Below are 26,142 nucleotides of genomic sequence, written 5' to 3'. Positions count from 1 at the left end.
TTAGTGTGCACATAGAAAACTGAGTGCGAGCAACGCTGCTCCCTCTGGTGCTTAACTGCTGTGCAGAATGAGTGGGCCTGCTCAGATTTGGGTGCACGTTAAAGAACCCCAGGTGGTCGAAATTTCTGTAGCCCTCCACAACGGCGTCTCTCATAACCATATGGTGGTTTCGAAACGTCAAACCCCACATATCAATCATCAGAATGAGTGGGTTCTATTACGGCGTTTCTTCACGCTAGCACTTTACGATCACCAAAGCCTGGGTTGAATGAATCGCCACTCAGTTGTGGCACACACCCTCTTATTAGTGACAATGGTATCTGGTGTTTCAAAACCACGACATGATTGACAGACGCCGTAATGGAGGGCTCCGGAAATTTCGACCACCTGGGGTTCGCCCAGCAGAGGAGCCTCTAGCATTCCGCTGCCAGCAAATTGCGACCATAGGCGCACTTTCCGACGCTCGCGTGCGTCAGCGAATGCGCGAAACACTAGTAAAGAACAGAGGACGCTCGAGCTTCGCCTTCAAGAGCATAGCGCGTAGTCGGGCCTCGTGGAGTGCTCCGGTCTAAGCCGCGTCGTAAGGAAACGAACGACTGCGCGCGTAACGTTGGCCGTTTCAAAGAATCATTCACTGCGGGAAGCACAGTTGTTAAAGGGCAACTACGCGTTCGTATACGGTAGCGTAGTGGGCTCTTCACACGAACCTACGCAGCTGTTCAGTTCTGCTGCTGATAAATAAATGCCTGGGCGCGTTGTTATGGGTGGGCCTTTAGCTACTACATTCACATGTCTTCACGACTGGCGCGATTACACGCTTTTGACGCGCAATATACGATGCGTTAGGAAGATTCGATGCTTCGACTACATGGCATTCATTTGCGAGTGCTTTTACCTTGGCTCTGTGGTAGAACAAGTGCTTGTCTCGCACACGGCCTGGTTTCGAAGATGTCGGCTCACAACCAACGACGCTGGAATTTCGCCGAAAGGAGATCTAACGCTATAGCGTCAACACAACGGGCCTTGCAGAGACGCGATTGCATTTCTCAGCCGAGCATCAGCGTGAGCAACAATAATGTGACGTTGGCTTGCTTTGCGTATTTGCCATGCCTTCGTGAAAGAGTTGTCAAGTTCTCACGAGTGCAATAGTTCAGCCGGTGCACCTGCGGTGAAGTAGCTGAGAAGGCGATGCACTTCGCCAATCGGTTCACCACTGCAGCACGATGTCACCGACAATTGAAACTGGCAACGGCTGCATGCATCCATATTGGTAGCATGGTAGCATAGTGGCATTGGTAGCATAGCGAAGGAAGATCTCGCTCTCTGCTTATCTCTGGGCTGACCGGTTAAGCCCAAGCAGAGAGCGAGAACCTACTTTCTTCGTACGGCGCACGCGCGCATGATTCTGGAGGGTATCATTATGTATTAGCAATCTAGCACACACCCACGACATTTCAGTACAGCGAAGTAAACCAAACCAGCGTGAAAATTTCTTATTACCTACTGATATGATGAGTGTCTATAGAAAACAAGCCTTCACACAATCACGAGTATAGAAAAATACTATCGCTTTATGTAACCAACATTCAAGAAAACTTGCATAAAAACAGTGGTCACTCCTCAAACGGAAACAGCAAACGACAGTGCGCGCCACATAATACACAGCACGCCCGACTACACACAGACAGGCGAAGAGTCGGCTGTCCATTCGCCTTAACAAGATAAAGGAAATTAACGCGTCTCTGCTAATCAACCAGTTAGGAGCACTCTATCGTAATAAAAACCGCCTTTCGCGTAGCACGTCACTCGCATAAAAGCAAACCACCGAACTATTTTTCATGAAAACACAAACGAAGGAGATGGCGCAGTTCATTTAGCTGGGTTCCCTCAGCAGGAACGCGGGAGGAAAGCAATTTCCGGAATCCCTACTAAAGGAAGCGCGATAGTTTACCGAAGGCGGAAGCATGGACGGAACCGAAACAAGTCCAGCTTCCGTCTTCTACTTCCCGCATAAACGAGGCAACGCACGGATTTCGAGGTTTCATTTCAAACGAACTCCGAACAGTCGTTTTCAAACGATAGTGCATATATATATGCAAAACATATTACACGAAAAAGGGAAAACAAACATTCAGTCTTCCGAGAACACGGTGTCCTAATGCACGACATTTTCACGTAGACACTCGTCGATACAAATAACGAAACAACAAAAGAAAAGCTGAACGCCCCAAGGAAGGTGTCGTCACAGGGCGCACACCTTGGTCGGGTTCATGAACGAACCGACGGGGCACTTGAAGGCGTCCGCGAATTCAGGCATGTTTCGCAGCGGCCCGTTGACGCGGAGCCTGGCCGGACTGCGACCTCGTCGCGGTGCCTCGTCAGCGCAGTGCGACGCTGCGTAGTAGACGAAGAACAGCTGCCGACTGTTGAGATCGGCCGCCGTCTGCAGCCGAAAGTCGGCGGTCAGGTACGCGCGGTACGCCTCGAACGCCGGAACAACGGACAGGACGTCAAGCATGTCCTGCACCGACGACGAAGAAGTCGCCGCGTCCGTTTCGCCAGCCGAGGAAGACCTGAGCGGCGCGTACTGCTCTTCGACGCAGACGCGCACCCGCTGGAACATGGCGGCCGCGTCCTCGGTCGCCTCGGTCAGGTTGCTGTTGCCGTTGGCGTTGAGCGCGCTGTGGTAGAGAAAGCGCAGCAGGGCGGCGTAGACGCGCGGCGCCACGCGCGGTATCTGCAGGTGCCGCACCGAGGGGTCGTCGCCCAGCGCCATGTTGAAGACCGGCAGCGGGATCTCGAGCCGACGGAAGGGCGGCGCCAGTCGAGGGTAGGCGGACAGGAAGCCGCCCGTCCAGCCCGTCCGCAACTGATCGACGGCTGCTGCGGCCGCCGACGTGCCGAAGCTTCGGCGCTGGCGGGACACAGACTTCTTGAGCCAGAAGTAGTAGAAGTAGGCTAGCGGCGACATGGGCATGTTGGTGTACAGGCCGTCCAGGTACTGGCGCCTGAACGCCTCGTCCTCGATGGCCGACGGCCGCACTAGGTCCCAGCCCATGTCGCGCAGCGTCTGCAGCGCCGACGTCCGGAAGTCGCCAGTGGACTTGAAGAATTCGTCCACGTACTTCTCGAAGACCACCTATGACATTGATAAGAACACCCAGGAAGCTTAATCGACTCTGTCTTTACTTAATGCCCGATTTCTTGTCTGACCTTCGTTCAGGACATGTGACGCTACAGCGCAGAGAACTACACGTGGATGGCGCGTACGTTGCTGTACAAACTCGTATGCAGCTTCAGAGGAACTATCGACCTCCTCGCCAGGGCAGACTTTCTGTTCCTCAGAGGAAATGTGCATGTGAAAGGTGTTCCTGCAGTAACAGCTAACCAGGTACTTCGGGCTCAAAGGGCCAGAGTCAGTGACGTTGCAAATGAAGACGTAAGATCAGTGGTATGGCGTAAGTGAAGAATCCACGCCACTTTCACGACGGATCTGGACTCCAAGTTGTGTCCACCTGCTAGAAAGACTCGCTATAGACGCCTCCATGCCCACTAATGAATTTAAACACGTACGCGCCATCTGTACGAAATAAACCAAGCTACGAAGGTGCAACGGGTCGAAATGCCATCATCACGGAAAAGACTTGCACGACGTGCCTGCAGGTGTCCCTCGAGTAGATCCTGGACGTCTCCCTCGGCGCCGAGGTAGGCGAGCGACATGTTGGCCGCCAGATACATCGGCACCGCAGGCTCGAATCTGTCGAGCAGGCGCACGCACAGCTGCCGGGGCGTGAGCGGCCCCGAGCCCGGCGTGGCGTAGGCGCGAGACATGGCATCGCGCAGTGTGGCGTTGGCCATGAACGGGCTCAGCGCAGCCACAATGCGGAACAGCACATAGTTGAGCAGGTCGGTGACGCGTGGCAGGGAGCCTCGGTTGAACAGACCCAGGACGTAGCCGGGGCACGCCAGCTTGATCAGGTCCTGAGACGACGCCAGCGGTCGCGTCCACATGCACGCGATTTGAATGGCGTGTAGCATGGTCTTCAATAATAAAGAAGTCATGCTTGTTTCTAATGCCAGGGCCTCGTCAATATTCATCCGCTCTCAAAGGGAATAATCTCTTTCTATGTCACACAGTGCCTCCTAGTTTGAAAGGTCTCCTAGCTTTAAGAAATCCAAAATCGCACAGTAATCATTTATATAAACCAAGTTTGATTTAATATTGGCGCTAGAGTGTAGAGAAAACACAAGAGCGCACTGCAGTGCGCTCTTGTGTTTTCACTGCGCTCAAGCGAGACACGAGGTCAACGTGATAACAGAAATAGAGCTCTAGACTGTGTGTAGACCTCTATTCGCAAGGCTAGCTTTTAACAACGTACGTTATCGAAAGATCGGGTCGTAGCGTGACTCAATACGGTTTCCACAACGAAGTAGAAGGACTTGCGTCGTTACAGTAAGACTATATTAGCGCAGCATTATACCTTTAGAGGCATTACTCTTGAGAGGGCTTGTTGATATTCCAACAATAGAGCAAAACCACAAAGAAGTACACGGGACTTTGGGGGCGCAATCACTTGTGTGTGTGTCCCTTGCAACTCCCGTTTTATTTTAGGTGCTTTTACTTTCTCTGTTACTCAGAACAGTTCCCCGCACGTGATTGGTCCACTCCTGCATCAATATCCTGCAATCGCCAGCATGACCGAAGAAAATAGCGCAGCCACTGTTGACTAAAAGATACACATTTGCGGGAAGCCAGAAGTTCAAGCGCAGTTGACCCAACACGATCCTGCACTCAGAATTCACATTAGGCTGCATCGGAATCATGGGTGTATTTTTTTCCTTCATCTGCCTTTATTTTCGAAAGGTCGCTCACCATGATGCGATGTGAGACGACAAACTGCATTGTATACTTCATGGTCTAATCTACTTTGATTGTTTATCACAAACTTGGTGCGGTTAAATGAACTAAAGAAAATTGGCACCTATTTTATTGTGTTTCACATTCAATTACAAGCTGTTGTCTCTAAGGGCTCGTAGATGCGTCATTTCTGCTAGCAATTTGTCAATTTCTGTCCACGGCGTTTGGTGGTTAAGGGGCACTGCAAAATATTCAGGCACCTTTTTTTTTTCGATCCCCTACCTTCCTACAGAATGAGCACGCGTAAGCTGCTTGTACGTTAAAATTAACTAATAGAGGGTTTATTTCGTATGAAACTCCTCACAACCTACACGCTTACCACAGGTCAAACCATGTCCAAAAACTCGAATTACTGGCCGTTTACGTACGCCCATATCTAATGGCTTTGAAAGCTTCGTCATCGCTCAACCTAACTTCCCGACGTCATTCGATATCGTTCGTAATTTCCTTGTCGCTGCAGAGGTCTTTCACTCATTTAATAGAGACATCAATCCTATAAAGCACGCGTTTATTGTCAATATTTTAAATCAGTAGCAAAACTGGCTGCGCCCAATCGACTTGCAATCCATACAGACATATTTTCTTTCCGTCTCCGTTGCACAAACATATTTGCGCAGAAAAAGAACCAAGCAAATAGCGTCGGAAAGAGAAAAAAAACTTTTGCCGTAGCGCAACCTCGTATTTGGTGATCCTGCGAGTTCCATTGCCGCTCGTCGTAAAGACAAGCAGCACGCATTCATTCCGCAATGCGTCCAAGTTGGCAATAAACATTTACAACTCGGGCCCGACGTGAGGTTCGGCTACTGCGAACCGAAGGCTTACCGGGCGCGCATTCCTAGCCATGCGTCGAACACGGAAAACATGCTACACACTAAATGACGACGGCGCAACGCAACCTGAACAAATAAGAAAACCCACGAAACGACGCGCCCTTTAACCAAATGTAGCAAGAAAAACTATGCAAGTGGCCGTATATTATCGCCACTGCTGCGGCATAGTGATAAAGTAAGTTCATACGCGTCCCGCGTAGCTTCCGCCAAGTATGTTTCATTGATACACTTCGAAAATGTTTCGCGCACTGAATGGCCCCGGTGTCGAACCAACGTTGGCGAGCTTCGGTTATTTCGTGCCTCTGTTACACTTACTGCGGTTGAAAGTCGGACATAATAAATAAAATTTTTCTTTAAACTGAGTATCGTAGCCTGTATTTACAGTTACGCCTCCCTTTAGGATCGTTCTTAAGACAAGCTAACTGACGAATCTGGCTAGCTGATAACACAAAGACGTAAGTAGAAAAGCGAACAACTTGGCGGAATCGGCCTCTCACACTGCGAAAACGTACAGTCGCGCTCAATGTTACTCGAAACAAGGGAGCGCGCGGCTTCACGAGTTCAAAGACTGCGCATGACTTCAACCGACAACTAATCCCTCGTTTGATGATAATTAACCCTAGGATTAATCACTTAGGTCTTGAAATGAGAGCATGTTGAAGCCACTTGCTCCAGTGTTTTATGTCATGCTGAACGCGACTGTGTCTACAGTGCCAGATTTGTCACACTAGGGCAACATTGGACACACCTTGTACACGATGAGTATTTCTTCGTGTGCGTGAGATTCCCAACTCTGCGTCACTTTTAAGGGGCCATGACACGGTTACCCTACTATTCATGGTTTTCAGCCAAAACAAGAAGTAGAGGGTCTATTATGTCCATAAAGATATGGAAAGTGCACCGTAAAAATATTTCAGTGCAGAACAAGTCATGAAGTCACCGACCATAAACTCCGCCCACTATCAGCCACCACCATTTTGCCATGGCGCGTGTGACGTCATGAGCTGGAAGGAGCGAAGCTGTAGTCTTTCTTAGTTTAGCCGCTGGAAATCATTGAATTACGGTGTCAAGCTGGGAAAAGCCAAGTTATCTCGATTTCACGCGCAGCTGACCAATATCGTTCTCTGAAATATAAACACTCGCACTGTTAGTCGGTTGTTGCGTCACTGCTCGAGAGTGCACAGTGAAGCCAGACTCACAGGCAGCCCGGGTGTTTATAAAATGGTTCAATCGTTCAATCATTAGGCGCTGGACCAAATGCACCAAAATTTTTCCAGCTTGTTTGTCAACACCCTAGGATTAACCCACGTAACACATATGATCGAAAATTCGGTGTCATGGCTCCTTTAGGTGCACTTCGCAAACCATCATCTTGCACCCCGAATAGACTGAACACTCGTACCTCAAAAATGCAATTGGCATACAAACTGAGCAGGCAGGCGATTCGTAAAATAGCGACGCCTGACGTAATCACGAAAAAATCTGCGTTATAAAATGAAGATCAACGGAATTAGTTCTTAAAGCTGTCTTCGCCACTAGCTGACAAACTCAAAGGAGAAGCCAACTTTCACACAGTTCGCATTTTTTTTTAACACCACACATGAGACTTCTGTGCTCTCCCCTTCTATACAAGGCTATGCTACAGATGATTTCGTCTGAGCGACGCTGCGCATTATCCTGCCCCTTCGTATTTTTCACCTTCACTTCCCGACCCCTTGCTTAACACGGCTATGGCATACATGATTTTGCCGGCCTAATGCAATACAAACTACGACCCCCACTCTTCCCATCCTCCTCGCCCCTTTGCTAAACATGACTGCACTATGCATGGTTGTGCCTGCGTTATGCGAAGCGACGTGAGACGACTATGGCACACGACAGCCTGAGCTCACAAAGCGCTCCGCGCTTAAGAAGCATAGCTTTAACAGTGGTCACAGAAATATAAAAAAAAGTGCTCGTGTGCGCGCGCGCGTAGGCCACCTGTGGGAAGATGTCTTCGGTGCCGAATGCGCTGCGCAGCATGGGCGCCCATCGCAGGTAGTCAATAGACGGCAGGTCGACCAGCGCCATGGTCTTGCACCGAGACAGCGCCAGGGGGTCGAGCTCGGGTCGCTCCATCAGCGAGCTCAGCTCGTGCTCCAGCCGAGACACGTTGGTGTCCGAGAACTTGCCGTAGAAATCCAGCAGCGCCTTCAGTTTGACCAGGACGAGCTCATTAAGTGGGAAGCTGTCTTTAAGAACGCCTTCCGTCGCTGTCGACAAGGGAACTAGCCACGCACTTTGCACGGACCACATAAAAAAGACTTGTCGATAACTCAAGCAGTAGAGAATCGGATAAGAGGTGCACGAAAAAAATCTGATAACACTTCCACAGTTCACCCAAAAAAGAAGCTGCAGAAAGTAAGCAGCCACTTCGAATGGGAAACGACTGTTCCGACTTGCGTGAAGTGCCTCAGAGGTTGGCCAGCGCGATTTCTGTGGTGTGATATCGCCCGTTGTCTTTTTCATCCCGACCACATATACACCGAAGGACAGGCCTTTGCACACTGCGGTACCAGTCTATCATACGCCTCTTTAGCAAGGTCATAAAAGCGGTCTAGCTGGTTCGAGTGTTTTGACAAACGGTATAGCAAATAACAGGAAACATCACCTGCTCAAAAACACTGGACAGCCAGCGTCAACTCACTCTAAGTTTCTCTTCTGCTTGTTTGCGTCCTTTTATATCCATCATTATCATGCCAAAAAGAACAATTTATACGATCATTATAAGCATTTGCAGTTTATGGAAATCACGATTTATAAGGCCGTGACTTGTGCAGCGCGTGGTAGATTTCAGATACACAATATTTGCAGTCCAGAACGAGCGACATACGCCTGGAATATTGGCCCAGCACGAAGGTAAGGGCACGGCCACTAAGTGTTATAAACATCGACTCAGCATTCAAACATAATTAAGGAAACGTCTAGCAACTTGAGCAACTCATATTTAGCGATTGTATACTTGGCTTGTGAATTAACTTTGTTCCGTGTTTCTTGATAAAAAAAAACATCTGTATAGTCCCCCTCACATGATACTTCAAATGAAAGCCTGTGACGCATTTGTAAAAATAAATAAATAAACTGGCCGTAGAATAAATAGGAACTGCCTAACAGAACAAGAAAAATGAGGTCCTTTGCTCGTACTGATACAGCGCACACGAACTCGGCCATCTAAGCCGTGTCAGAGCCAACACGAGAAGGCGGAATCCGGTCACGCGATCATTCTCGACGCTCCAGCAGTATGGACCTCGGCGTTAAGGCTTGCCTTGAAGGCGGCGTCCATCCAGGCGCCGTCCTCTCCTCCGGTCGACAGCAGCCGGGGCTCGTCCAGCGCCCAGTAGCGGAGCCGCGGCTTGTCCGGGTCGGGCGCCACCGTGAACCGGAAGAGTGACTCGACGCCTAACTCGCGAAACACGGCGCCGATCTTGGAGGACACCTCGTCCGGTGCAATGAACGACGCTGCGGAGCTCAGGTACGGCCACTCCTGTCGCAACGACGGTCCATTCACCAGTGACGCTTTATAAGCTAGTGTTTTGCGCCTCGTATAGGCTGACTTGACAGCGCATTCAAAAAGCTGTCGGTCAACACAGCGCCGATGATTGTATGAGAGGTGGTAGCGCATTTCTTTAGTTCTTTCAATTCCTTGTCCCATGCAGCCATTCGCCATTTGAACTATAGCGATTATCCTATCACATGCGATACATTCGAGTGATCGCTTTTCACGAGCTGTTGATGATCTCTGTCAGCCGACCATTCGAAGCGGACCGTGAAAGACGTGTGTTTACATCTACCGCTATATACAAGTTCACTAATATCAACGTTTTCTTTCATTATTTATTACTTTTTGTATGATAAAACCCCGCTGAGGCTATTCCAAGAGTGGGAATGGAACGACGTACGTCAATCCCAAATAAAAAGTAAATGGCAGTGCACAAATCTCCAGGTGAAGAATTTCAGTATTCACTTGTCTAGAGGCAATAGAAACTGCTTCAACGCCTTTTAGGTTCAAGTATTAAATGACTAAGTTTATATTAGGCGTACGGGAATAATCGGCGAAGCTATCACACTTATTTACAATTACTAAGGCACGACGGTAGAAAAACTAAAGTTATATTGTACCTATGTAACTGTATACAGACTTCGGCTTTATGTCTTCCGAATGTTTAAAAAAACACCAATGCTGCAAAGGTATCTTGCTTTTGTCCACTGCTGACCAGTTGGTAACCCCATAGGCTTCGGACCACAGCAACTCCAGAAGGATTAAGTATTAGAATGTGCCGAGTCATCCTCGCTGCTGCCTCATTGATACCTTCCCGAGTATGTGCATATGTCTAGAGTATTCCACTACTGCACCTGGAATCCGAGCAGGTAGAAGAAAGTGGCGCGGATCTCGGAGAACAGGTTCTCCTGCGGCCGGAGGCAGTTTTCGAAGAAGTGCTGCATCTCGGGCAATAGCTCCGAGGGCCTCTCGAGCAGGTCGGCCAGGCGGCTGGTGTAGGACTCCAGCTGGAGCAGGTCGACCGAGCCTCCGCCAGGGTGCCGCTGGATCCAGCGAGAGCACACGAAGTGGTAGAAGTCCACGCACGGGTCCACCGAGTACTCCAGCTCGGCCTGGATGCGAGACGCCTGCTCGGCGCACGCGGGGGTCGAACACGCCGGCGACGCAGCGCCCTCCGCTCCACCGCCCTGACGACGAAGCCGCAGGTCTCAGGGTGTGTCGCGGCAAAGTGAGCACATCGCTGTCATCGTCGTCATTGCCCCGCGATCATTGTTCGAAAGTGGAATGGCAAACGTATGGACGCACGGATCGCCGATTCTGCGCGTTTCCCTGCTTGCGACACGCGATCCCGCTCCGACGAGCAGTCATGATTAATGAATTACCACTAGGAAGCGCCTTGGATCATGAGGTCATGTATTCTCCGCCCAATAGCTTACCCGTTTCTTTTGTACACGCCCTGTTCATACCAACACCCGAATTGGTGGTTTCTTCTCCAATCAATCAATCAATCAAATAATAATAATAATAATAATAATAATAATAATAATAATAATAATAATAATAATAATAATAATAATAATAATAATAATAATAACAGAGTAGGCTCGCCCCGCCGCGGTGGTCTAGAGGCTAAGGTACTCGGCTGCTGATCCACAAGTTGCGGGATCTAATCCCGGCTGCGGCGGCTGCATTTCCGATGGAGGCGGAAATGTAGGCCCGTGTGCTCAAATTTGCGTGCACGTTAAAGAACCGCAGGTGGTCGAAATTTCCAGAGCCCTGCACTACGGCGTCTCTCATAATCATATGGTGGTTTTGGGACGTTGAACCCCACACAACAAATCAACAGAGTAGGTTCACAATAAGCAGCCGCGAGAAATAGAACAGGCCAACTATCGCTATGAGTATTTCATGGACGCGCTTAAACGACGTCGACTCCCTTATGGCATTCGTCTTCCCACCCGCTCCTCCGTGCCCAAACTTGTGCCCGAAACGTGGCGAACTCCCGAGATCGGCGTACCGTCGGCGCGTCCTGCAGCTTGAGCCTCCTCGGAGGCGCCCTGTGCGCCGGCTGCGCCAACGGTCTGGCCGCGGGGTCTTCGCCGGCGTCGGACGCCGATCCGGCGGCAGCGCCTCCGAAGCCCCACTCCCAGGGCGCCCATCGCACCGAGGGCAGGCTTATGAAGCCCACCAGGCCTAGCACGAGCACCAGCAGGCCCGAGGCGAGGCCCCAGTAGACGAGGTAGCGGAGACCCTCCCAACGCTGCGAGCCCGGCACCAGCAGGAGACCCGCGGCCGGCGACACGGGGCCGACGTCAGACGCCGCCGCGACCACCTCGGGCCGCTGCACGTCGGTCGTGGCGCGAACGCTTTCGGCGGCCGCCGCAGCACCGTGGCCCCGGGTGGCCGAGCGACACTCGGGCTTAGTGCGAACTCGTCGAGGAACGGGCGCCTCTTCGATGGCGTGTTCTGCGCTGGAGCGGGACTCGCGGGCTCGGGCGAGCATGGCGGCTTCTTCTGGCCGAGCACAGTCAGCTTCGTCTCGTGCGGCACGAGGGCGGCGACGATGGCAGTGCTGCTGATTGCCTCTAACAAGGCTCATATATACCCGCTCTGCAAGGGGACTGGCCAAACGCCGATTACATGATTTTTCGGCTGCAGAATTTCGGCAACCAAAGTACAACGTATGTACACTAGAAACAGCGCAATAATTGTTTTTCACCCATTCGGATAAGGCACTAATATTTTTCTCGACCGTAAATTAAAGTGAAAGTTAAAGAAAAAAATAAAAGGAAGAAGAAAAGCTTTTTGCTTTCCATCCATTTCTGCATACTACAGAAACAAGCAAATACTTAAAGTCGCATTCGTTTCTTTTACTGAAGGTAACTGTATACGAACGGCACGAAAAGCTTTCTTGTGGCTGAAGCCTAGACACGCAGCACCGCAGGAAAGTTGTGAAGTTCAGAGGAAGGTTAGCGGATAAGTTGGTAGCAAGTCTTTTTCTCTGTACCGGCGACAAGACAAAAATAGTGCTGTATCCTTTCCGTTTATGAACAAAAGTTGCATGGGGGTGATATGGCTAGACCATCCCTGTACGAATATAAGTCAACGGAAAAACGCGACATTATAATCTGATTTTTACAACTTCCAATCGTATAGTATGATACCACTACATTTTCCACGTAAATATTGTATGACTGTTTCTGTCCATAATGTTACTGATTACATGGCATCTGCACGAAGCGAAAGCTTTTGTATCTTGCTGCGGTTATATTGTCCACTAGAACCAAAATTATTGGACCAATCAATGCCGCTGGTGCTAGTGGGCAAGTCATTTCATTTAATTCAAATTCGCAATGGCCAGGGGCTCATAATAATTTTAGAAGCTTCGGTTGTGGAGAGACTATAGGGTAATGAACCTCTTAAGGCAATTGATTTTGATAACGCTGTAAGGAACGTGCATGCTGGTGTGTGCTTCTGCAAAGCTATAGTGCATGCTTTCTCGTGTTTTCTTTCTTTTTTTTTTGACCATGATGACTTCGCTGAATGCGCTACATAGCCATTTTGGTGACACACCAGGTAAATAAAGGATGAACGAGACAGCAGAAAGAGATGAAGGTACACAAATAGTAGTAATAAATGTAGTCGGCGCTAACGTGGAGTGGACACACTGAAACCGTAATTCATGACGCTAACAAGACACTTGGTTACCTTAGAAGATATATTTCCGTGCTCCTCCAACTGTCACACTTTCATTGTATAAAACACTAACTCGCTCAAAGCTCGAATACGCCGCCTCAGTTTGGGACTCCCTCTATGATAACCTCATTTACTCACTTGAAATCATTCAGAGCAATTCAACACGCTTCATTATGCCCAACTATGCGCGAACCGCAAGTGTTGTATACCATGAAGCTTGAACTACCCTCGTTATCACTGCGCCGTAAGCTGTCTCTTTTATGGCTGATTTCATCACCGCTCATAGAACAATGGCTTTATCTCACCTCCTCAGTATGTGACGTCACGCATCGATTAGCGACATGAGGTTGCAGTTCCCTTTTCCAGGACTTCAGCTTTCCATAATTCATTTTTTCCTAGGTCTTACGAGGATTGGAGCCACCTCGCTGCTCTCACAGCAGACATTACTAATCATCAATGTTTTTCGGACAGTGTTAAATATTAGTAATTAATTGATTTTGGTTGACCTATTTTTGTAGTTCAATATTTTTGTTTACTTTTATTATATTACTGTTTCTTACCACACCTCTATTCAATTCTTCGGCTTTGTAGGTGTAATAAAAGAAACAAATGGAACGGAATCATAACGTGAATAATTTCCCAGTATTTATTTTTCAAATAACGTATTTCTTCAGCAATTCCATCCCGAAAGACGCTTGTCTTGCAACAGTGAGAATATGTGCTGTAAGAAATGTAGAAAATTAAATGCATAAAAAGCGCACTTGAACAAAAGCGTTAAGCAGACACGCAAAGCGGGAGTCGACATTGCGTGAAGTAGCCAGGTCCCGTGCATTCTCTTTTCAAACAATTACCGAAAGCCCACCACGGCGGTGTATTGGTTATGGCACTCGAATGCCGAGTCGAAGCTCGCGGGATCGAATCCCGGTCATGGCAACCGCATTTTCGATGAAAGCGATAGTGCTTGAGGCCCGTGTGCTTAGATTTAGGAGCGCGTTAAAGGAGCCACAGATGGTCGAAAAATCCGGAGCCCTCCAAGACGTCGTCCCTCACAATCACATCATGCTTTCGGGACGTCAAAGCCACCAAAATTATTTTGACTATTACCGAATAAACTAATATGAGAAGCCAGCTTCAGCCTTGCAGAAGGCAAGACCGTTTCTCGAAACTTTGTTTCCAGTCAATACCAGCTGTTCAAATATTTTTCGTCTACTCTATGACGACGTGTTGTCACGTGACGTCATAGTTACGTGATAGGTTACGAACCATGCGTACGTCATCAAATGACTCCCCACGACGACGTCGTGGCATGGCTGCTCAGTGAAAAGTGGGCCCATCTCGGACGCAGTGCCCTAGCCAGTGAGGTGTACGGGAGTAGTGCAGGAGCACTGCAACGAACCGAGAACGTTGAGATGATTCCACGCGTGTCTCTGACACTGCGGCTCTTGAACTTTTTCGAGAAGTCTGGTTCCAGATTGAATAACCTAGTTTATGACCAAGTGCGCAGCAGGCTTCCGCCTTCACGAGCTACGGAAAGTGCAACGTGCTGCCAAGTGCAATGAGGCGCGCGCGAGAGAGCATGTGTGCGAAAAGTACACCGAAATAGTTGATACATTGAGTACATCGAAGCACATCGATCGCACATTGAAACGCGTATTTTTTGGCTACAACGGCGTGAATTGTCTATAGTGAGCATGCGCTAACGCCTGGTAGAAGAATCACTGCTTCCTTCCATATGAGCCACAAGCAGAAGCTCGCTATCAGCTTCGTAAAACAGTTCTTCGAACCACTCGGACAAGAACCCATTATAGCAGACAACACATTAGTTGTTAAATCTCGGCATTGCTGAATCGTCCATAACTAACCGATTTAAATCCGCTTACTAAGAGTTACTTTAAATCATTGTTGATTCAAAAGAAAATTGAATATAGCCGACTTCCTTTCAATTCCACTAGTCTTCTCCAAGTGTGCTGTTAGAGGAGTGCCACTGATATTAGTGACGTATAACTTGAATCGGAGTATGTCTCCGACTTGCGCATACATGTGTTAGAAATGCACGTGCCTTTGCAGCTAGTGAATGAAGACGACAACGTGGACTGAGAGACGCTCGTGCTGTCTCACCTGTGTGGCGTTTTGTAGCCTGTGTGGCTTTCAGAGTTTATTGTGAGTGTGAGTAAATTAATCTTTTTTTCACAAGGCTCGTTCGCTTCAAGGACGCCGCGAAGACAACATATGTTATTGCTTCATGTGATAAGCTGTTTTATTGTGTTATATCGTAAGATGGTAATGTACTAGATCCTTTTATCGTACAAATAATCTGTTCGCTGCAGCCAAATCTGTGAATGGAGCAGAAGCCTCTGCCAGGCCTTCAGCTCTTGCCAACTTTCTGTAATGTTACAGAAGAAATAAAGGATGCGATCGCGATGTTTATTACATCATTGCGAGCGTCAAAATTTCTATAATCAAGGGACTCCAGTTAACCGTGTCACTTAGCGCACTCTTATATAAGCCACGGAAAAGAAAACGATGAGCATTACTTGACCATTACAGCACAGCAGACGCGACGCTCTTGAAGCTAGGCAAGAAATTCGGTCAGAAAAATGTGCAATTGCACGTGCGTCGTTCACTTGGCTTATCGTAGTTGTCCATGCTCGTGCGAGCACGGAGTACAAGCATGTATAGCTATGTAATACTAGAAACCTACTGATTTATTATTAGAAACCTAAAAACAACAAAAGAATATACAGAACAACTTATTGATAGCCGCAAACAAAGGCTTGTTTCTAAGAGAGGAAACATATGCATGCATTATACAGGATACAAAAGAAAAAAGAAAAATGAATCCCATCATGGGTCATTAAAGAAAATCTCAACTATTTCTTGGTGCGAACGCATTCAGTGTTCAAACCCTCTCGCCTCTGCAGTGTTGCACCTCATGTATGAAGCGGATTATAAAGCTTCCGCCCTAATCGTTCGCATTCGCAAAAGAAAGTCTGCCCGAGTGATCAGCGGAAAACTTAGTCCAAGAATCCCGCTAAACTGACATGTCAGCCCAATATACACCATCATCGGCATTATCACATCTCCGCCGCGCCCATGTTACCAGCAATTTTTGAAGTCGTTACTGAACAGCTATCGATGCTCACTTATGCTTACGTTGTCTCTAACTAACCCTATAGTGCAGGGGTGGCTCTTGTTAGTTCTTACAACAAGTAGTAGCAATAATAATAATAATAATAATAATAATAATAATAATAATAATAATAATAATAATAATAATAATAATAATAATAATAATAATAATAATAATAATAATAATTCGGCCGTAATTGCTACTGAACATTCGGCGCACCTGTACTTCGGTTTCAACAATGCCATAACCTGTAAGAAGAACACCTCGCAGAACCGGGTTTCTCCGCACTGACACACTTGATGCGGAGAAGCCAACTCTCATAAATGCATTTCGGTTCCATCGATATCAGGGCACACAAGTACGAACTACCATGCATGATGCAGTCTGATGAACACACGAAGAGCGTCGGTTTCTTGCGCAGGCGTCACTGTACGTGCCGACGTAATCACTGGGGCTCGCGAAAGCTCTAGACTGTACACACGACTATTCGCATCACGCAAGGCAATCTGATTAAATGCATAACATTCGAGAAGCTTCCGATGCGCAAAGAAATGCATTTCGCCAAGCGATATAACTGCGTAACATTTGTTGAACAGTGTAAAAACTGCCGTACTCCACGTTGGTAGCTTAGAAGAGAGCGTCGAGCATCGGTCGTCCCAGCAGTTCTGGAACGCGTCTAAAGAGCGCCTGCGCGACGTGACGCCACCCCACGTCGACAAAGAAAAGCTGAAGAATACAGGCGGAATAACATTTTTACTTGTACTGTTCTATAATTTAAGAAAAACTGAACGCAGCTTACATTAAGCGCGCAGCAAGAAGGCACCCACTTGTTGGCAAACGACCACGAAGGAGATATCAAAGAGAGAGAGGGGGAATAAATTGCGGGAAAAGCAGGGAGGCCAGCCAGAACTGGAGCAACCGGTTAGCTACCCAGCCCTAACAGGATGGGGAAATAAACATGACAAGGAATGCGGAGAGAAAATTAGACGCGCAAAAATAGTGCGGAGGTGCTATAGCCAATTCAATAGGCCACTACCACGCAAAAAGTTAAGCGAGGCCTTGATTGACTTTCTGGGCAAACATAGACCGTGTGGACATTATGTCGGTCACTGTCCGCTTAGCTGGCTATTTTTCTGGTAGGGGCGAGTCTGCAACACATCCATATACATGTATTTCTCTACGTCAGTCATCGTCACTATCATCCGCACCATAACAGCCCGTGTTCACTGCATGGTCACGCGCTGTTTCATCTATATGCAACCGCAGCCGAGTAGTACCAGGCGACGCCCCACCTCGTTTCATCAGACTCTACTCTCAAATATCATATAATTAATTAATTAATTAATTATTTATTATTTGCGCAGTACTGCTAGCGTCCTGATGAGGCTGTAAGGTGGAATAGTAATGAGCACAAAATAGCTTTTACGTGTTGAACAAATGTAGCATACAACGTTCATGTCACATGAATCGCCGAGAAAACAAAAACGCACTCCTGAAAACCGAGACGTAAAGCATCATAGGCAGCACCGATACGCGCAGGCTGACTGCGGAAAGAAGTGACAAAACTTCTTTTCACGTGAAGTGGGCAAAAGAGAGATAGAGAACAAAGTGAAGACATTTCTTAGGCGAGGATTCGCCGCACTCGAGGCACTTTTTATTCCTCGCCTAATGAGATTGAGCAATATGTAATATCCAAGGCACAGAGGTCGCAACGAGGTCGCACTTCTTCAGTCCGCTCGCTACTCGGCATTAGAGGAATGGGAAAACGAAAACGCTCATTTATTCCGAGAGATGTCTGACTCGTTGTAAGTAAAAGAGACGAGTGACGGCTATATACATTCTCATGCGACTTAATGAGAAACTTGATCGTGAAGAAGCTTTCCGCACACTGAAATGTTTTTGCGCTGTTCCAGACTAGTCGCGTCTAACTTCCTGAAGAGAGATTTGAGTCGGAACGCCCTATTACGAATTAACGTTTGCACGAAGCACCTATGCACGAAAAAGCCACCATCATCGGACTCCTTTTTAGCGCCGCATAATGAATTCCGTTCACTGATGAGGATTGGATTTTACCTTCAGTTGTTGCATAATATTGGCTCCATTCGTTTTTATTGCTTCTGTTCTCAAGATCTCGGTTACCCAAAAAGTCACAAACGAAAATAACAAGCACAATAAATATAGCACTCTGGCAACCCCCGCTCAACGCTCGACATTTTATGCAAAGGCTTTTCAAGCTTCGATTTGAATTCTCTGCCTCTCCCTCTCTCATGCCACGCGACGACATGGCAGCACGTTCGCATCGTTTGTTGCAATGCGCGGAACTATACGGGAAACGAGCACCGAAGGACAAACGAAAGTAGCTATGACGCGGGAGTTGAAAGAAAGGCAAACAAAAACCAAGCAAACGCGAAGAACCGCATTCCGCTGATGAACCCTGGTGAGCGTTTTTTATGGCATGCACATTAAGATCCCACTTCCGAAGACAGAAATGACGACTATCTCGTATTTTTTTCGCCCCCCCCCTTCATTCTTTAGATTCGCAGAGCTGCAATTAGAATAGCTCACACGCCGTGGGGAGCAGCAAAAAAAAAAAAAAAGAGCGGCACCGTTTTCGAACGACGAAAATCTTGCAAGACACGCGCGGGGCGACATGAAAGCGCTTTCGAACGACGAGACGCGCATTTCAAGTCTTCTAGAAGTAGGAGAGGGAAATAATCATCATTATGAAAAGGGCTTGCAGGGGTATACGAGAATGGAAGAATAAGAGAGAGACGTTAAGGGGCCGTGGACAGAAAGGGGGACTTTGCGATTCAGTCTATACTTGTCCGTGCGTAAATGCATGTGTGTGTGCGAAAGAGAGAGAAGCAAGAACGCGGCTGTGGGGACCATGCGTAGCGACTATCTATTTGACGACTTTTTTTTGCGCAACTCACGCACGGACAAGACAGGACTATCTGTTTCCATTGCGCGTCGTCGCAGATGGAGAAATGATTCCCTGTCTCGCTACTTGCGAGGCGGCGGCCGCATATGCGCGCCGCGCTTCGAACGGAATGACGATATATCGAGGGAGGCGTCGTTCCTTCTCGGTGCTGACGAAGCACGAGGCAAATGAGCCGTGGCGATTCACCGTCGCTATATCGGCGTGCATGTGGCACTGTATGCGCGCGTGCTTCCCCAATGTTCCACACGAAGGAACTAAAAGAAAGCACTGGAAAAAAAGAGACAAGTGTAAAAACTAATTCAAGCAACAAAAACAAGAAATATAGGCAAAGCAAGCTTATAATCGACCGCGGGACGGCGCGGGGAACGCGATATGCGCGAGAAATCGACGGTGATTTCGGACACGGCACCGACACGAGTCGACACTTAACATATGTGCTTGTTGGCTTATGTATATATACCGTACTTTACTTATAGATACCGATAAAAGACGGGGAAAGAGGACGGCGCGCTATTTCCGTTGCGTCGTCGTACGCGTCGCCACAAGTTGCACGAATGCAATGAAGAACCACGCGTGGCAACGATAGGCAAATCGAATGGCAGTACGCGATGTGCCCAACGCATTCTCCACAGCCCCGTCGCAGATAGTGAACTGCACCTCGAGTTTTTTTTTTTTAACCGCTTTTCAAATCTATGAACATTGCTGCAAAGCACGACGCGCCTGTTGGTTGTGTTTTTGATCCAGCCTTGTTTATTGCTTGATTTCTTCTTCACTCGTCTCTTCGTTGCGCCGTAGATATTCGCCACACATACGGGAACGCACGTCGAGTGCAGTTTACTTATTTTACGACGTGTCGCTCATAGTGGCCACGCACCGATCGTGATTTCTTCCTCTCATCCGCACATCCAACTTACGGCCCGCCACATTTCTTTCAATCGTTTTCCTCGCACATTCCCATCTGGCGAGCCAATGTTTCAGGACGTTACCTTTCTTTTTTTCTCATATTTCAGTCCACCAAGCCAGTCATTACCAGAATCGACCCATTGAAGGCTGCGCAAAAAAAAAAACATAACGATAAAAATGGAGATAGAAATGGGGACGATGCGAGAACGACGAAACTTCCTCTGCTTCCTCCACTTTCATTTCCAGTCTCTCCACCCGTTAGGGAGGCTGCTCGAGCTTTCTGTATCCACACACAGTTTCTATACGGTCGCATCGGCTTCGAGCGGTTCCTTTTTATGGGTTTCGAGTTGACGCGTTTCGGCATTTCTTCCACGTCTTCCCGCAGCTTATCCCCTTTGCATCCTCGATCCCGAGGCAGCGCACATTTTGGCTTCTTTTTATGATCGCCCGGCCGGATTTACGATCAATTAGGGCGAAAAGAAGATAAGGCGAAAGCAGAATGGACAAAAGAGAGGACGACGTTGCACCCTCTTCCCCAAAACGACGGGGAAAATGAGCATCAAATTTCTTCCTGTTGCGACGGCTGCCGTCGTAAAGAGATGGACGCAGTGCGACACCGACTACAGTAGGTACATGTAAACAGCAGCCACAAGTATGAAGAGTGACAACGCCTAGGACAAAAAGCGACGGCTTCAGGGACGCGTTAACGGAAAAGAATGAAACAAGACAGGTATTGAAGATGACGCGGTTTATTGAAGAAAATCGTGCCTCTCTTTCTTTCTTTTCTTCTTTTTTTTGGCCAATAATTTTAAGACTTCTACGCCCACTGCCAAAGCACAGGGAACCCGCATGCTGCATTCGAGTTTATAGAAAAGCGACTTCAAACTGCGTATGTTTCAGACGCACGTCGTACAATAATAAAGGCCCACTAAACGTTAGCTTGCTCAGCTAGATGAGAAGTGACAGATCGTACGCATGTGCAAAAAAAAAAAAATACTAGCGCCTTCAATGCAGATCACAAAGACAATATCATGGCGATACGCATAGAAAAGCGCCACCCAGAAAAAGCAAGCGCCTACGCACGCATTTGAATACAGGTTGCACGTACCTTCTCGCTACTTACGTATCTATACATCTACTACCGACTACGCTGCTTCTAGGAATGGTGTTTAAACTGCGTGTCTCTCCCGATGGCCTAAGCGAAACACAATGGGTTGATGTACTTCACAAAGAAAAAAAAAACTGTAAGCGTTCTCAAGACGTAGCGGTACCTTCACTCACCGCAAAATTGTTCATTCACGAAAAAAAAATATCTCACTGAAAAGCATATCACCGCTACGTGCTTTCACTCTTCGAAGGCACTACTGTCGGCACCGCACCATGTACAAGCACCTCTGGAAGCTTTATACGTTAATCCATTTTGCCAGATTTTATATCTATTTATTTTTTTGTTCATCAACCACATATTTATCGGGTAACGGTTTCATCCGGCGAACTTGCGCCCCATCTTGCGTAAATTTGCTCTCTGCACCATCGTGGCGATTTTTTAATCAGCGGCAGAGAATTCCTGGCAAGGTTTTCGATCGATACACCAAAAAATTTAGTAGAGACTGCTCGTGTCACAGCCTGATCGAAAGAAGATCGGTGGTCCTTTTTTATTTTTTTACTTTTGATTGTCGAGCAGTTTATCATTAGTTGGTGGGCAAAACCAGCGGAACAGCGGAGAATTTCACGAAATATTAAAAAAGCGGTTCAAGCGAGAAACGTGCCAACGTGTATTTTCTTAGGTCCCTTCAATATTTCTTGGAAAACTATCGAACCATTAGAAAGACAGAAACAACCGCGGGACTTTCATTTAAGCGGTGTTGGCGCAGAATAAATCTAGCACAGGAAAAAAAAAAAAAAAACGGCCTCTTCAGTAGCCGCGGCAAGGCGTGCTCTTTGACAGGGTCTGAAGGCCTCAATTATGTGTTTATCAGGTGGCAAGAATTAATGATATTGGGCGATGTCGTAGTCTTTGCCGATTTAGTTAATTAATAAAGTATTACAGAAACCAAGTAAAGACAGCGCGGTAGTCTGGAACATAACAATTTTATTTATAACAATACTCACTTTGTAACTAAATATTACTGCATAATTCATATATTTTTATGTGCAGTTATCTTACGTGCCGAGGTCAAAGCAAGTAAAGCGAAACAATAGCGATAAGTTCAAAATAGTAAATGTATTAAAACTGCACTTTATAACAAAACAATGCAAATAGTCTCGCTATCAAGTAGATTGTCAATAAGTACGCTTCGCTTCTTTATAATATCGTATTTTTCACGAGGACACTGTTCTGGCAAATACGGGTGTCGGTGTAAAGAGCAGCAGTGCCGTGTCTGACCAGCTCTCAACGAGCACCACTATTAAGAAAGAGGTAATAACAATTTCCTATTTGGGAAGATTTGAAAGCAAAAAAAGCTTTACTTTTCTTCTGCTGTCATTGAAGCAAGTCTATATTTACCACCAGTACTTATCATTACTTTCGTGGCCAACTGCATTCTGTGCGCCCGAGTCACTTATATCTACTCGTTTTGCCTACAGACCCCTCGGCGAATATACTATAAGAACGGAAACCACGTCTAGCTTTATTATTAAGGCGAAACCGCTAAATGCCTCATCAAAGACGAAATTTTACCGCCGGCGTGCTGCGACGTCGGTGAAGAGTGATGCGAAAAATGATCATCACGAAATGACTTCAGCATAACAGGCCACAAATTGCCAAAATATGAGACGTCATCAGGAACGTCATGTGACGTAACGCCACACGATGACTTCATCACAAAGAGGTAGTCCGATCATGGAGGCAATGCAAAATCACGTGAGGTGCAGAAAAATTTCGAACGGCGGCATCAATACATCAGCTGAGAGAGAGATAATAAAATGTGGGTTCGCCTTCGAGTCTTATTGCGTGATTGCGCAAGGGACTCTGTGAGGTGACTGCAGATCTTGTCACTCTCCGCTACAAGACCCGAAAACCAATTAGTGCCAACGCAGTGAAACGGTTTCACGGATATTCGTTTATTTTCAATAAAATACACCCGACCATGTACAAGGATTTCTACTATAGGCAGGTGAGGTGCCATAACCTCGAAATATGTTATCACACGTTAGACTATTGCATCTATATAGTCACGAAAAAAGTCAGACTTTGGAATGCGGCACTGCCCAGCAGTGGCGCGGTCAGCGAACTATAGATATGGCTGTCTGATCGAGAAGACCAGCACGGCCAGAAGCCACTGCAGTCCTGGACGAAGACCCGAATTACACGAGCCTTCAATATGACGAAGTACTTTTGGCAAATAAACCCTAAGCTATCTTTCGCCATGCAGACTAACGCGAGCGTTAAAGCTCTAGTAGAACACAAGGATATAACGCACGAGCAGCGACGAATGCATTCTCAAGTGCCGTGATCTTGTGTTCCGTTTGCACTCAGAGCGTGCCTAGAGATTAAGAACCAGCCCATCCAAATCATGATTCTTCACTGCACGGAGAACGGGAGTTAGCTATTCTGATAATTCAATTTTTGAGATGACGCAACACCGATAAAAAAAAAAAAACGCACGGCATATCCACGAAGCGAATGATGCTGAGGGGGTGCGAAGTAGTGAGATCGTCCGGTACTGTTGTAAATCACCCGTGACATTGGCCACTCACGAACGTAAATGAGTGACAAAGCAGCGTTATTTATTTATTTATTTATTTCTTCATTTATAGATACTGCGACCTGGTACCAGAAGTTACCAGGGTGGTTATACATAAAAAAGTACAAACAGTTTAGCACATACGAATTCCAGACTTTCTTTTATTATTCGTAAGAGCACACCATAACGAACAAATAAAATAACACAAACAAATTCATAACATATTCATATATTTTTCAGACATTGCCGAAAAATTTATAGAAACAGTTTCCGTATTAAGGCTATTTCAATCTGTTATAGTCCCGAAAAAAAAATATTTAAAACAGTTATTTCTTGGGGCAAAGGGAACTATGGTCAAATCATGTCTTTGCCTGGTTTGATAACCTATTGAGTAAGAAAAATGATTTGAAGTGTTGACGCTGCAATGGCTACTTAAAAGTTTTAATCAGCAGACATATAGTTGCGCTCCATCACCAGGGGTAGTCTACTGTTCTTAATTAGCTCAGTCACAGGTGTGCAATTACAAGAATTAAAAATAAACCAAACCACCTTATGCTGCACGCGTTCTTTTTGAAGTGAATGGGTCCCCTATAATCACTGCATATTCAAACAACGGTCGAATGTTTCAGCTATGTTGTGTACAGTTACATAAAATGTTTATTGGTCATAACTATTTTGTTGGATTCAGTTGTTTATTTTGTTTTGCCTTCATTGTTACTGCTCTGTAGTATCGTGTCTAGCCTGAAGAAGGCAAAGACGAGGTCTGGGCACGTTCCCCTGGAGGTTGTTAATTGTTTCCAGTCATAGGAAACGAATCGCAGAGCAGATCGAGAGGTCATACACAGCACAATCCAGTTGTTGTCCGTGATCATCTTCATCGTCATGGCGTACACTAGGTACCTTGCATGTGCTGTGCCGTGCCGGCAGAAGGTGTTGTCTGGAACGCGCTTGTTCTTCATCCTCAGCGGCGGCTATGGCACACGGCGGCTATGGCGGCTATGGCCAACGAGCAAGCCTCTATACCATAAAGGCGCATTTACCATAGAGAGACACGACACAGACTTTGGTCTGCCGACTGTCTTTGAGAGTATATTTTGTCTTGTCGTCGTCCTATGTACACTGCAAAGCCACAAACAGTCCACCGATCGTCTCTCGAAGACTCGCCCGCGCCTTTTCGTGCTCACAGTCTTTCGTGGGCCAATTCTGTAGTCACATTGGAGGCACACGCAGACACCGACTAAACTTGCCCACCTGCACCTCATTTTCAGCCGTACTCCCTGCTCTCCCATTGTATCCCTCCAGCTACGCTGCGCAGCCCTCGCCATAATCCACGGTGACGAGGGACGGGGGTGGTTAGACACAAAAGGGAAGCGAAGAAAAGACTTTCGTTGGTGCTCAAGCTGCCTATTTAGACGCCGCGGAAGCATAGAAGAGGGCATTGTTATCTCCCCCAAGATTTCCTTCTTTGTGGTCGCTTGAAGCAAAGACATGGAACGAATTTTCGCTCAGCCCCCGATCTCCCGACGGCACTCCAACGACAGGTCTGCCGATGCATTTTTCTGGTGTTTCCGGTCTGTTATTATAGGTCCGTTCGATTCGCCTGCACCACGTGAACCAGTTCACGAGGTGCTGCACTTTGCCATTCGTTTCAGCGGTGCAGCATTGACGACATCTGAACATTGCTATTAGTTTTGAAAGGTGCAGAAGAGGTGCAGCACTGGTTCACAATTTTCCTGCACCTCCTACGCTGACGGTGCCGGCTTGGTGCAGCCGCGCGTGCAGCTGAGCAGACGACGCAGCATTTGGGCGTAGGTGGCTTAGGCGCCGTACCTGCCTCTACAAACGCGCTGTGTTTTTTCAAGATGTTTGCACCTCATAAACTGTCCGCATGTGCGATTCGCCATCGGTCAGTGAGTGCTGAATGGTGTAAATTAAGCGAAAAGAAATGAGGCCTGCACCTTGTCGGCACATCATCATTCGTTTTCGGTGTCGTGCTGTGCCTGTACCGCTGAACTCTCGCTGCACAATTTCCGAACTTCGCGTGCACAGCCGTGGCCCAGTTCCGACTGCTGCAGATGAATCGAACGGACCTTATGTTACACTACGACGACATGCCGTCTTTTGAGGCGCCATCGTCGTCGTCAGCCTAGTGTGACCATGGGGTCTGGCAGCTTCGTCGGCAGGCGACTCGTCGGCCGATGGTCTGCATCTGCCTCGTGTCTTCGTCGGGGTTATGTCAGTGCCGTGTCGCTCTAGTGTAAACGCGCATAAGGAGCTTCGCCCCCGAAACTTGGACGACGCTCCAGCTTCGCCTTCAAGATCAGAACGAGATAGCGTAATCAGGCCTCATGTGCCTTGCCTTGCAACGTTTGTGCGTGTAACGTTGACGTTTTCAAAATACCATGTAAAAGTTTACCAGATGTACAGTTGCTAAGTGCCCACTGCACCATGATTTTATCTTTTGATAATTGGTGAAACACAAAGAACTCGTCCGAAAAAT

General features: G+C 47.4%; 3 protein-coding genes across 6 annotated transcripts in view; all 3 read right to left on the bottom strand.

Moving 5' to 3' along the window:
* Positions 1-26,142, bottom strand: part of LOC119172558 (LHFPL tetraspan subfamily member 2a protein) — a 161,243-nt gene that overhangs the window by 24,767 nt on the left and 110,334 nt on the right. The window contains exons 2-4 of one of the 4 annotated variants that reach the window (XM_075893880.1): positions 11,304-11,907; positions 10,141-10,473; positions 8,992-9,271 (exon numbers count right to left, since the gene is read on the bottom strand). The exons of 1 other annotated variant lie outside the window; for it this stretch is intronic. In XM_075893880.1, the coding sequence (XP_075749995.1) occupies positions 8,999-9,271; positions 10,141-10,473; positions 11,304-11,885 (1,188 nt within the window). In that variant the 5' untranslated portion in view covers positions 11,886-11,907 and the 3' untranslated portion in view covers positions 8,992-8,998. Of the gene's footprint in view, positions 1-8,991; positions 9,272-10,140; positions 10,474-11,303; positions 11,908-26,142 lie in introns of those variants that run through there. 2 more of the 4 variants (XM_075893881.1, XM_075893882.1) reach the window with 2 other exon arrangements.
* LOC142814041 (uncharacterized) lies at positions 1,552-3,358 on the bottom strand. Its single transcript, XM_075891984.1, has 2 exons — positions 3,281-3,358; positions 1,552-3,139 (listed from the first exon to the last, which is right to left on the bottom strand). The coding sequence occupies exons 1-2, from the start codon at positions 3,356-3,358 to the stop codon at positions 2,243-2,245; spliced, it is 975 nt and encodes a 324-aa protein (XP_075748099.1). The 3' UTR covers positions 1,552-2,242.
* Positions 3,553-8,256, bottom strand: LOC142814699 (uncharacterized). The gene is made up of 2 exons (XM_075893884.1): positions 7,729-8,256; positions 3,553-3,981 (listed from the first exon to the last, which is right to left on the bottom strand). The coding sequence occupies exons 1-2, from the start codon at positions 8,254-8,256 to the stop codon at positions 3,562-3,564; spliced, it is 948 nt and encodes a 315-aa protein (XP_075749999.1). The 3' UTR covers positions 3,553-3,561.

This window comes from Rhipicephalus microplus, chromosome 4, assembly GCF_043290135.1.
Source record: "Rhipicephalus microplus isolate Deutch F79 chromosome 4, USDA_Rmic, whole genome shotgun sequence".
In the NCBI taxonomy this organism is placed as follows: domain Eukaryota; kingdom Metazoa; phylum Arthropoda; class Arachnida; order Ixodida; family Ixodidae; genus Rhipicephalus; species Rhipicephalus microplus.
This window is presented reverse-complemented; position numbering and strand designations above follow the sequence as displayed.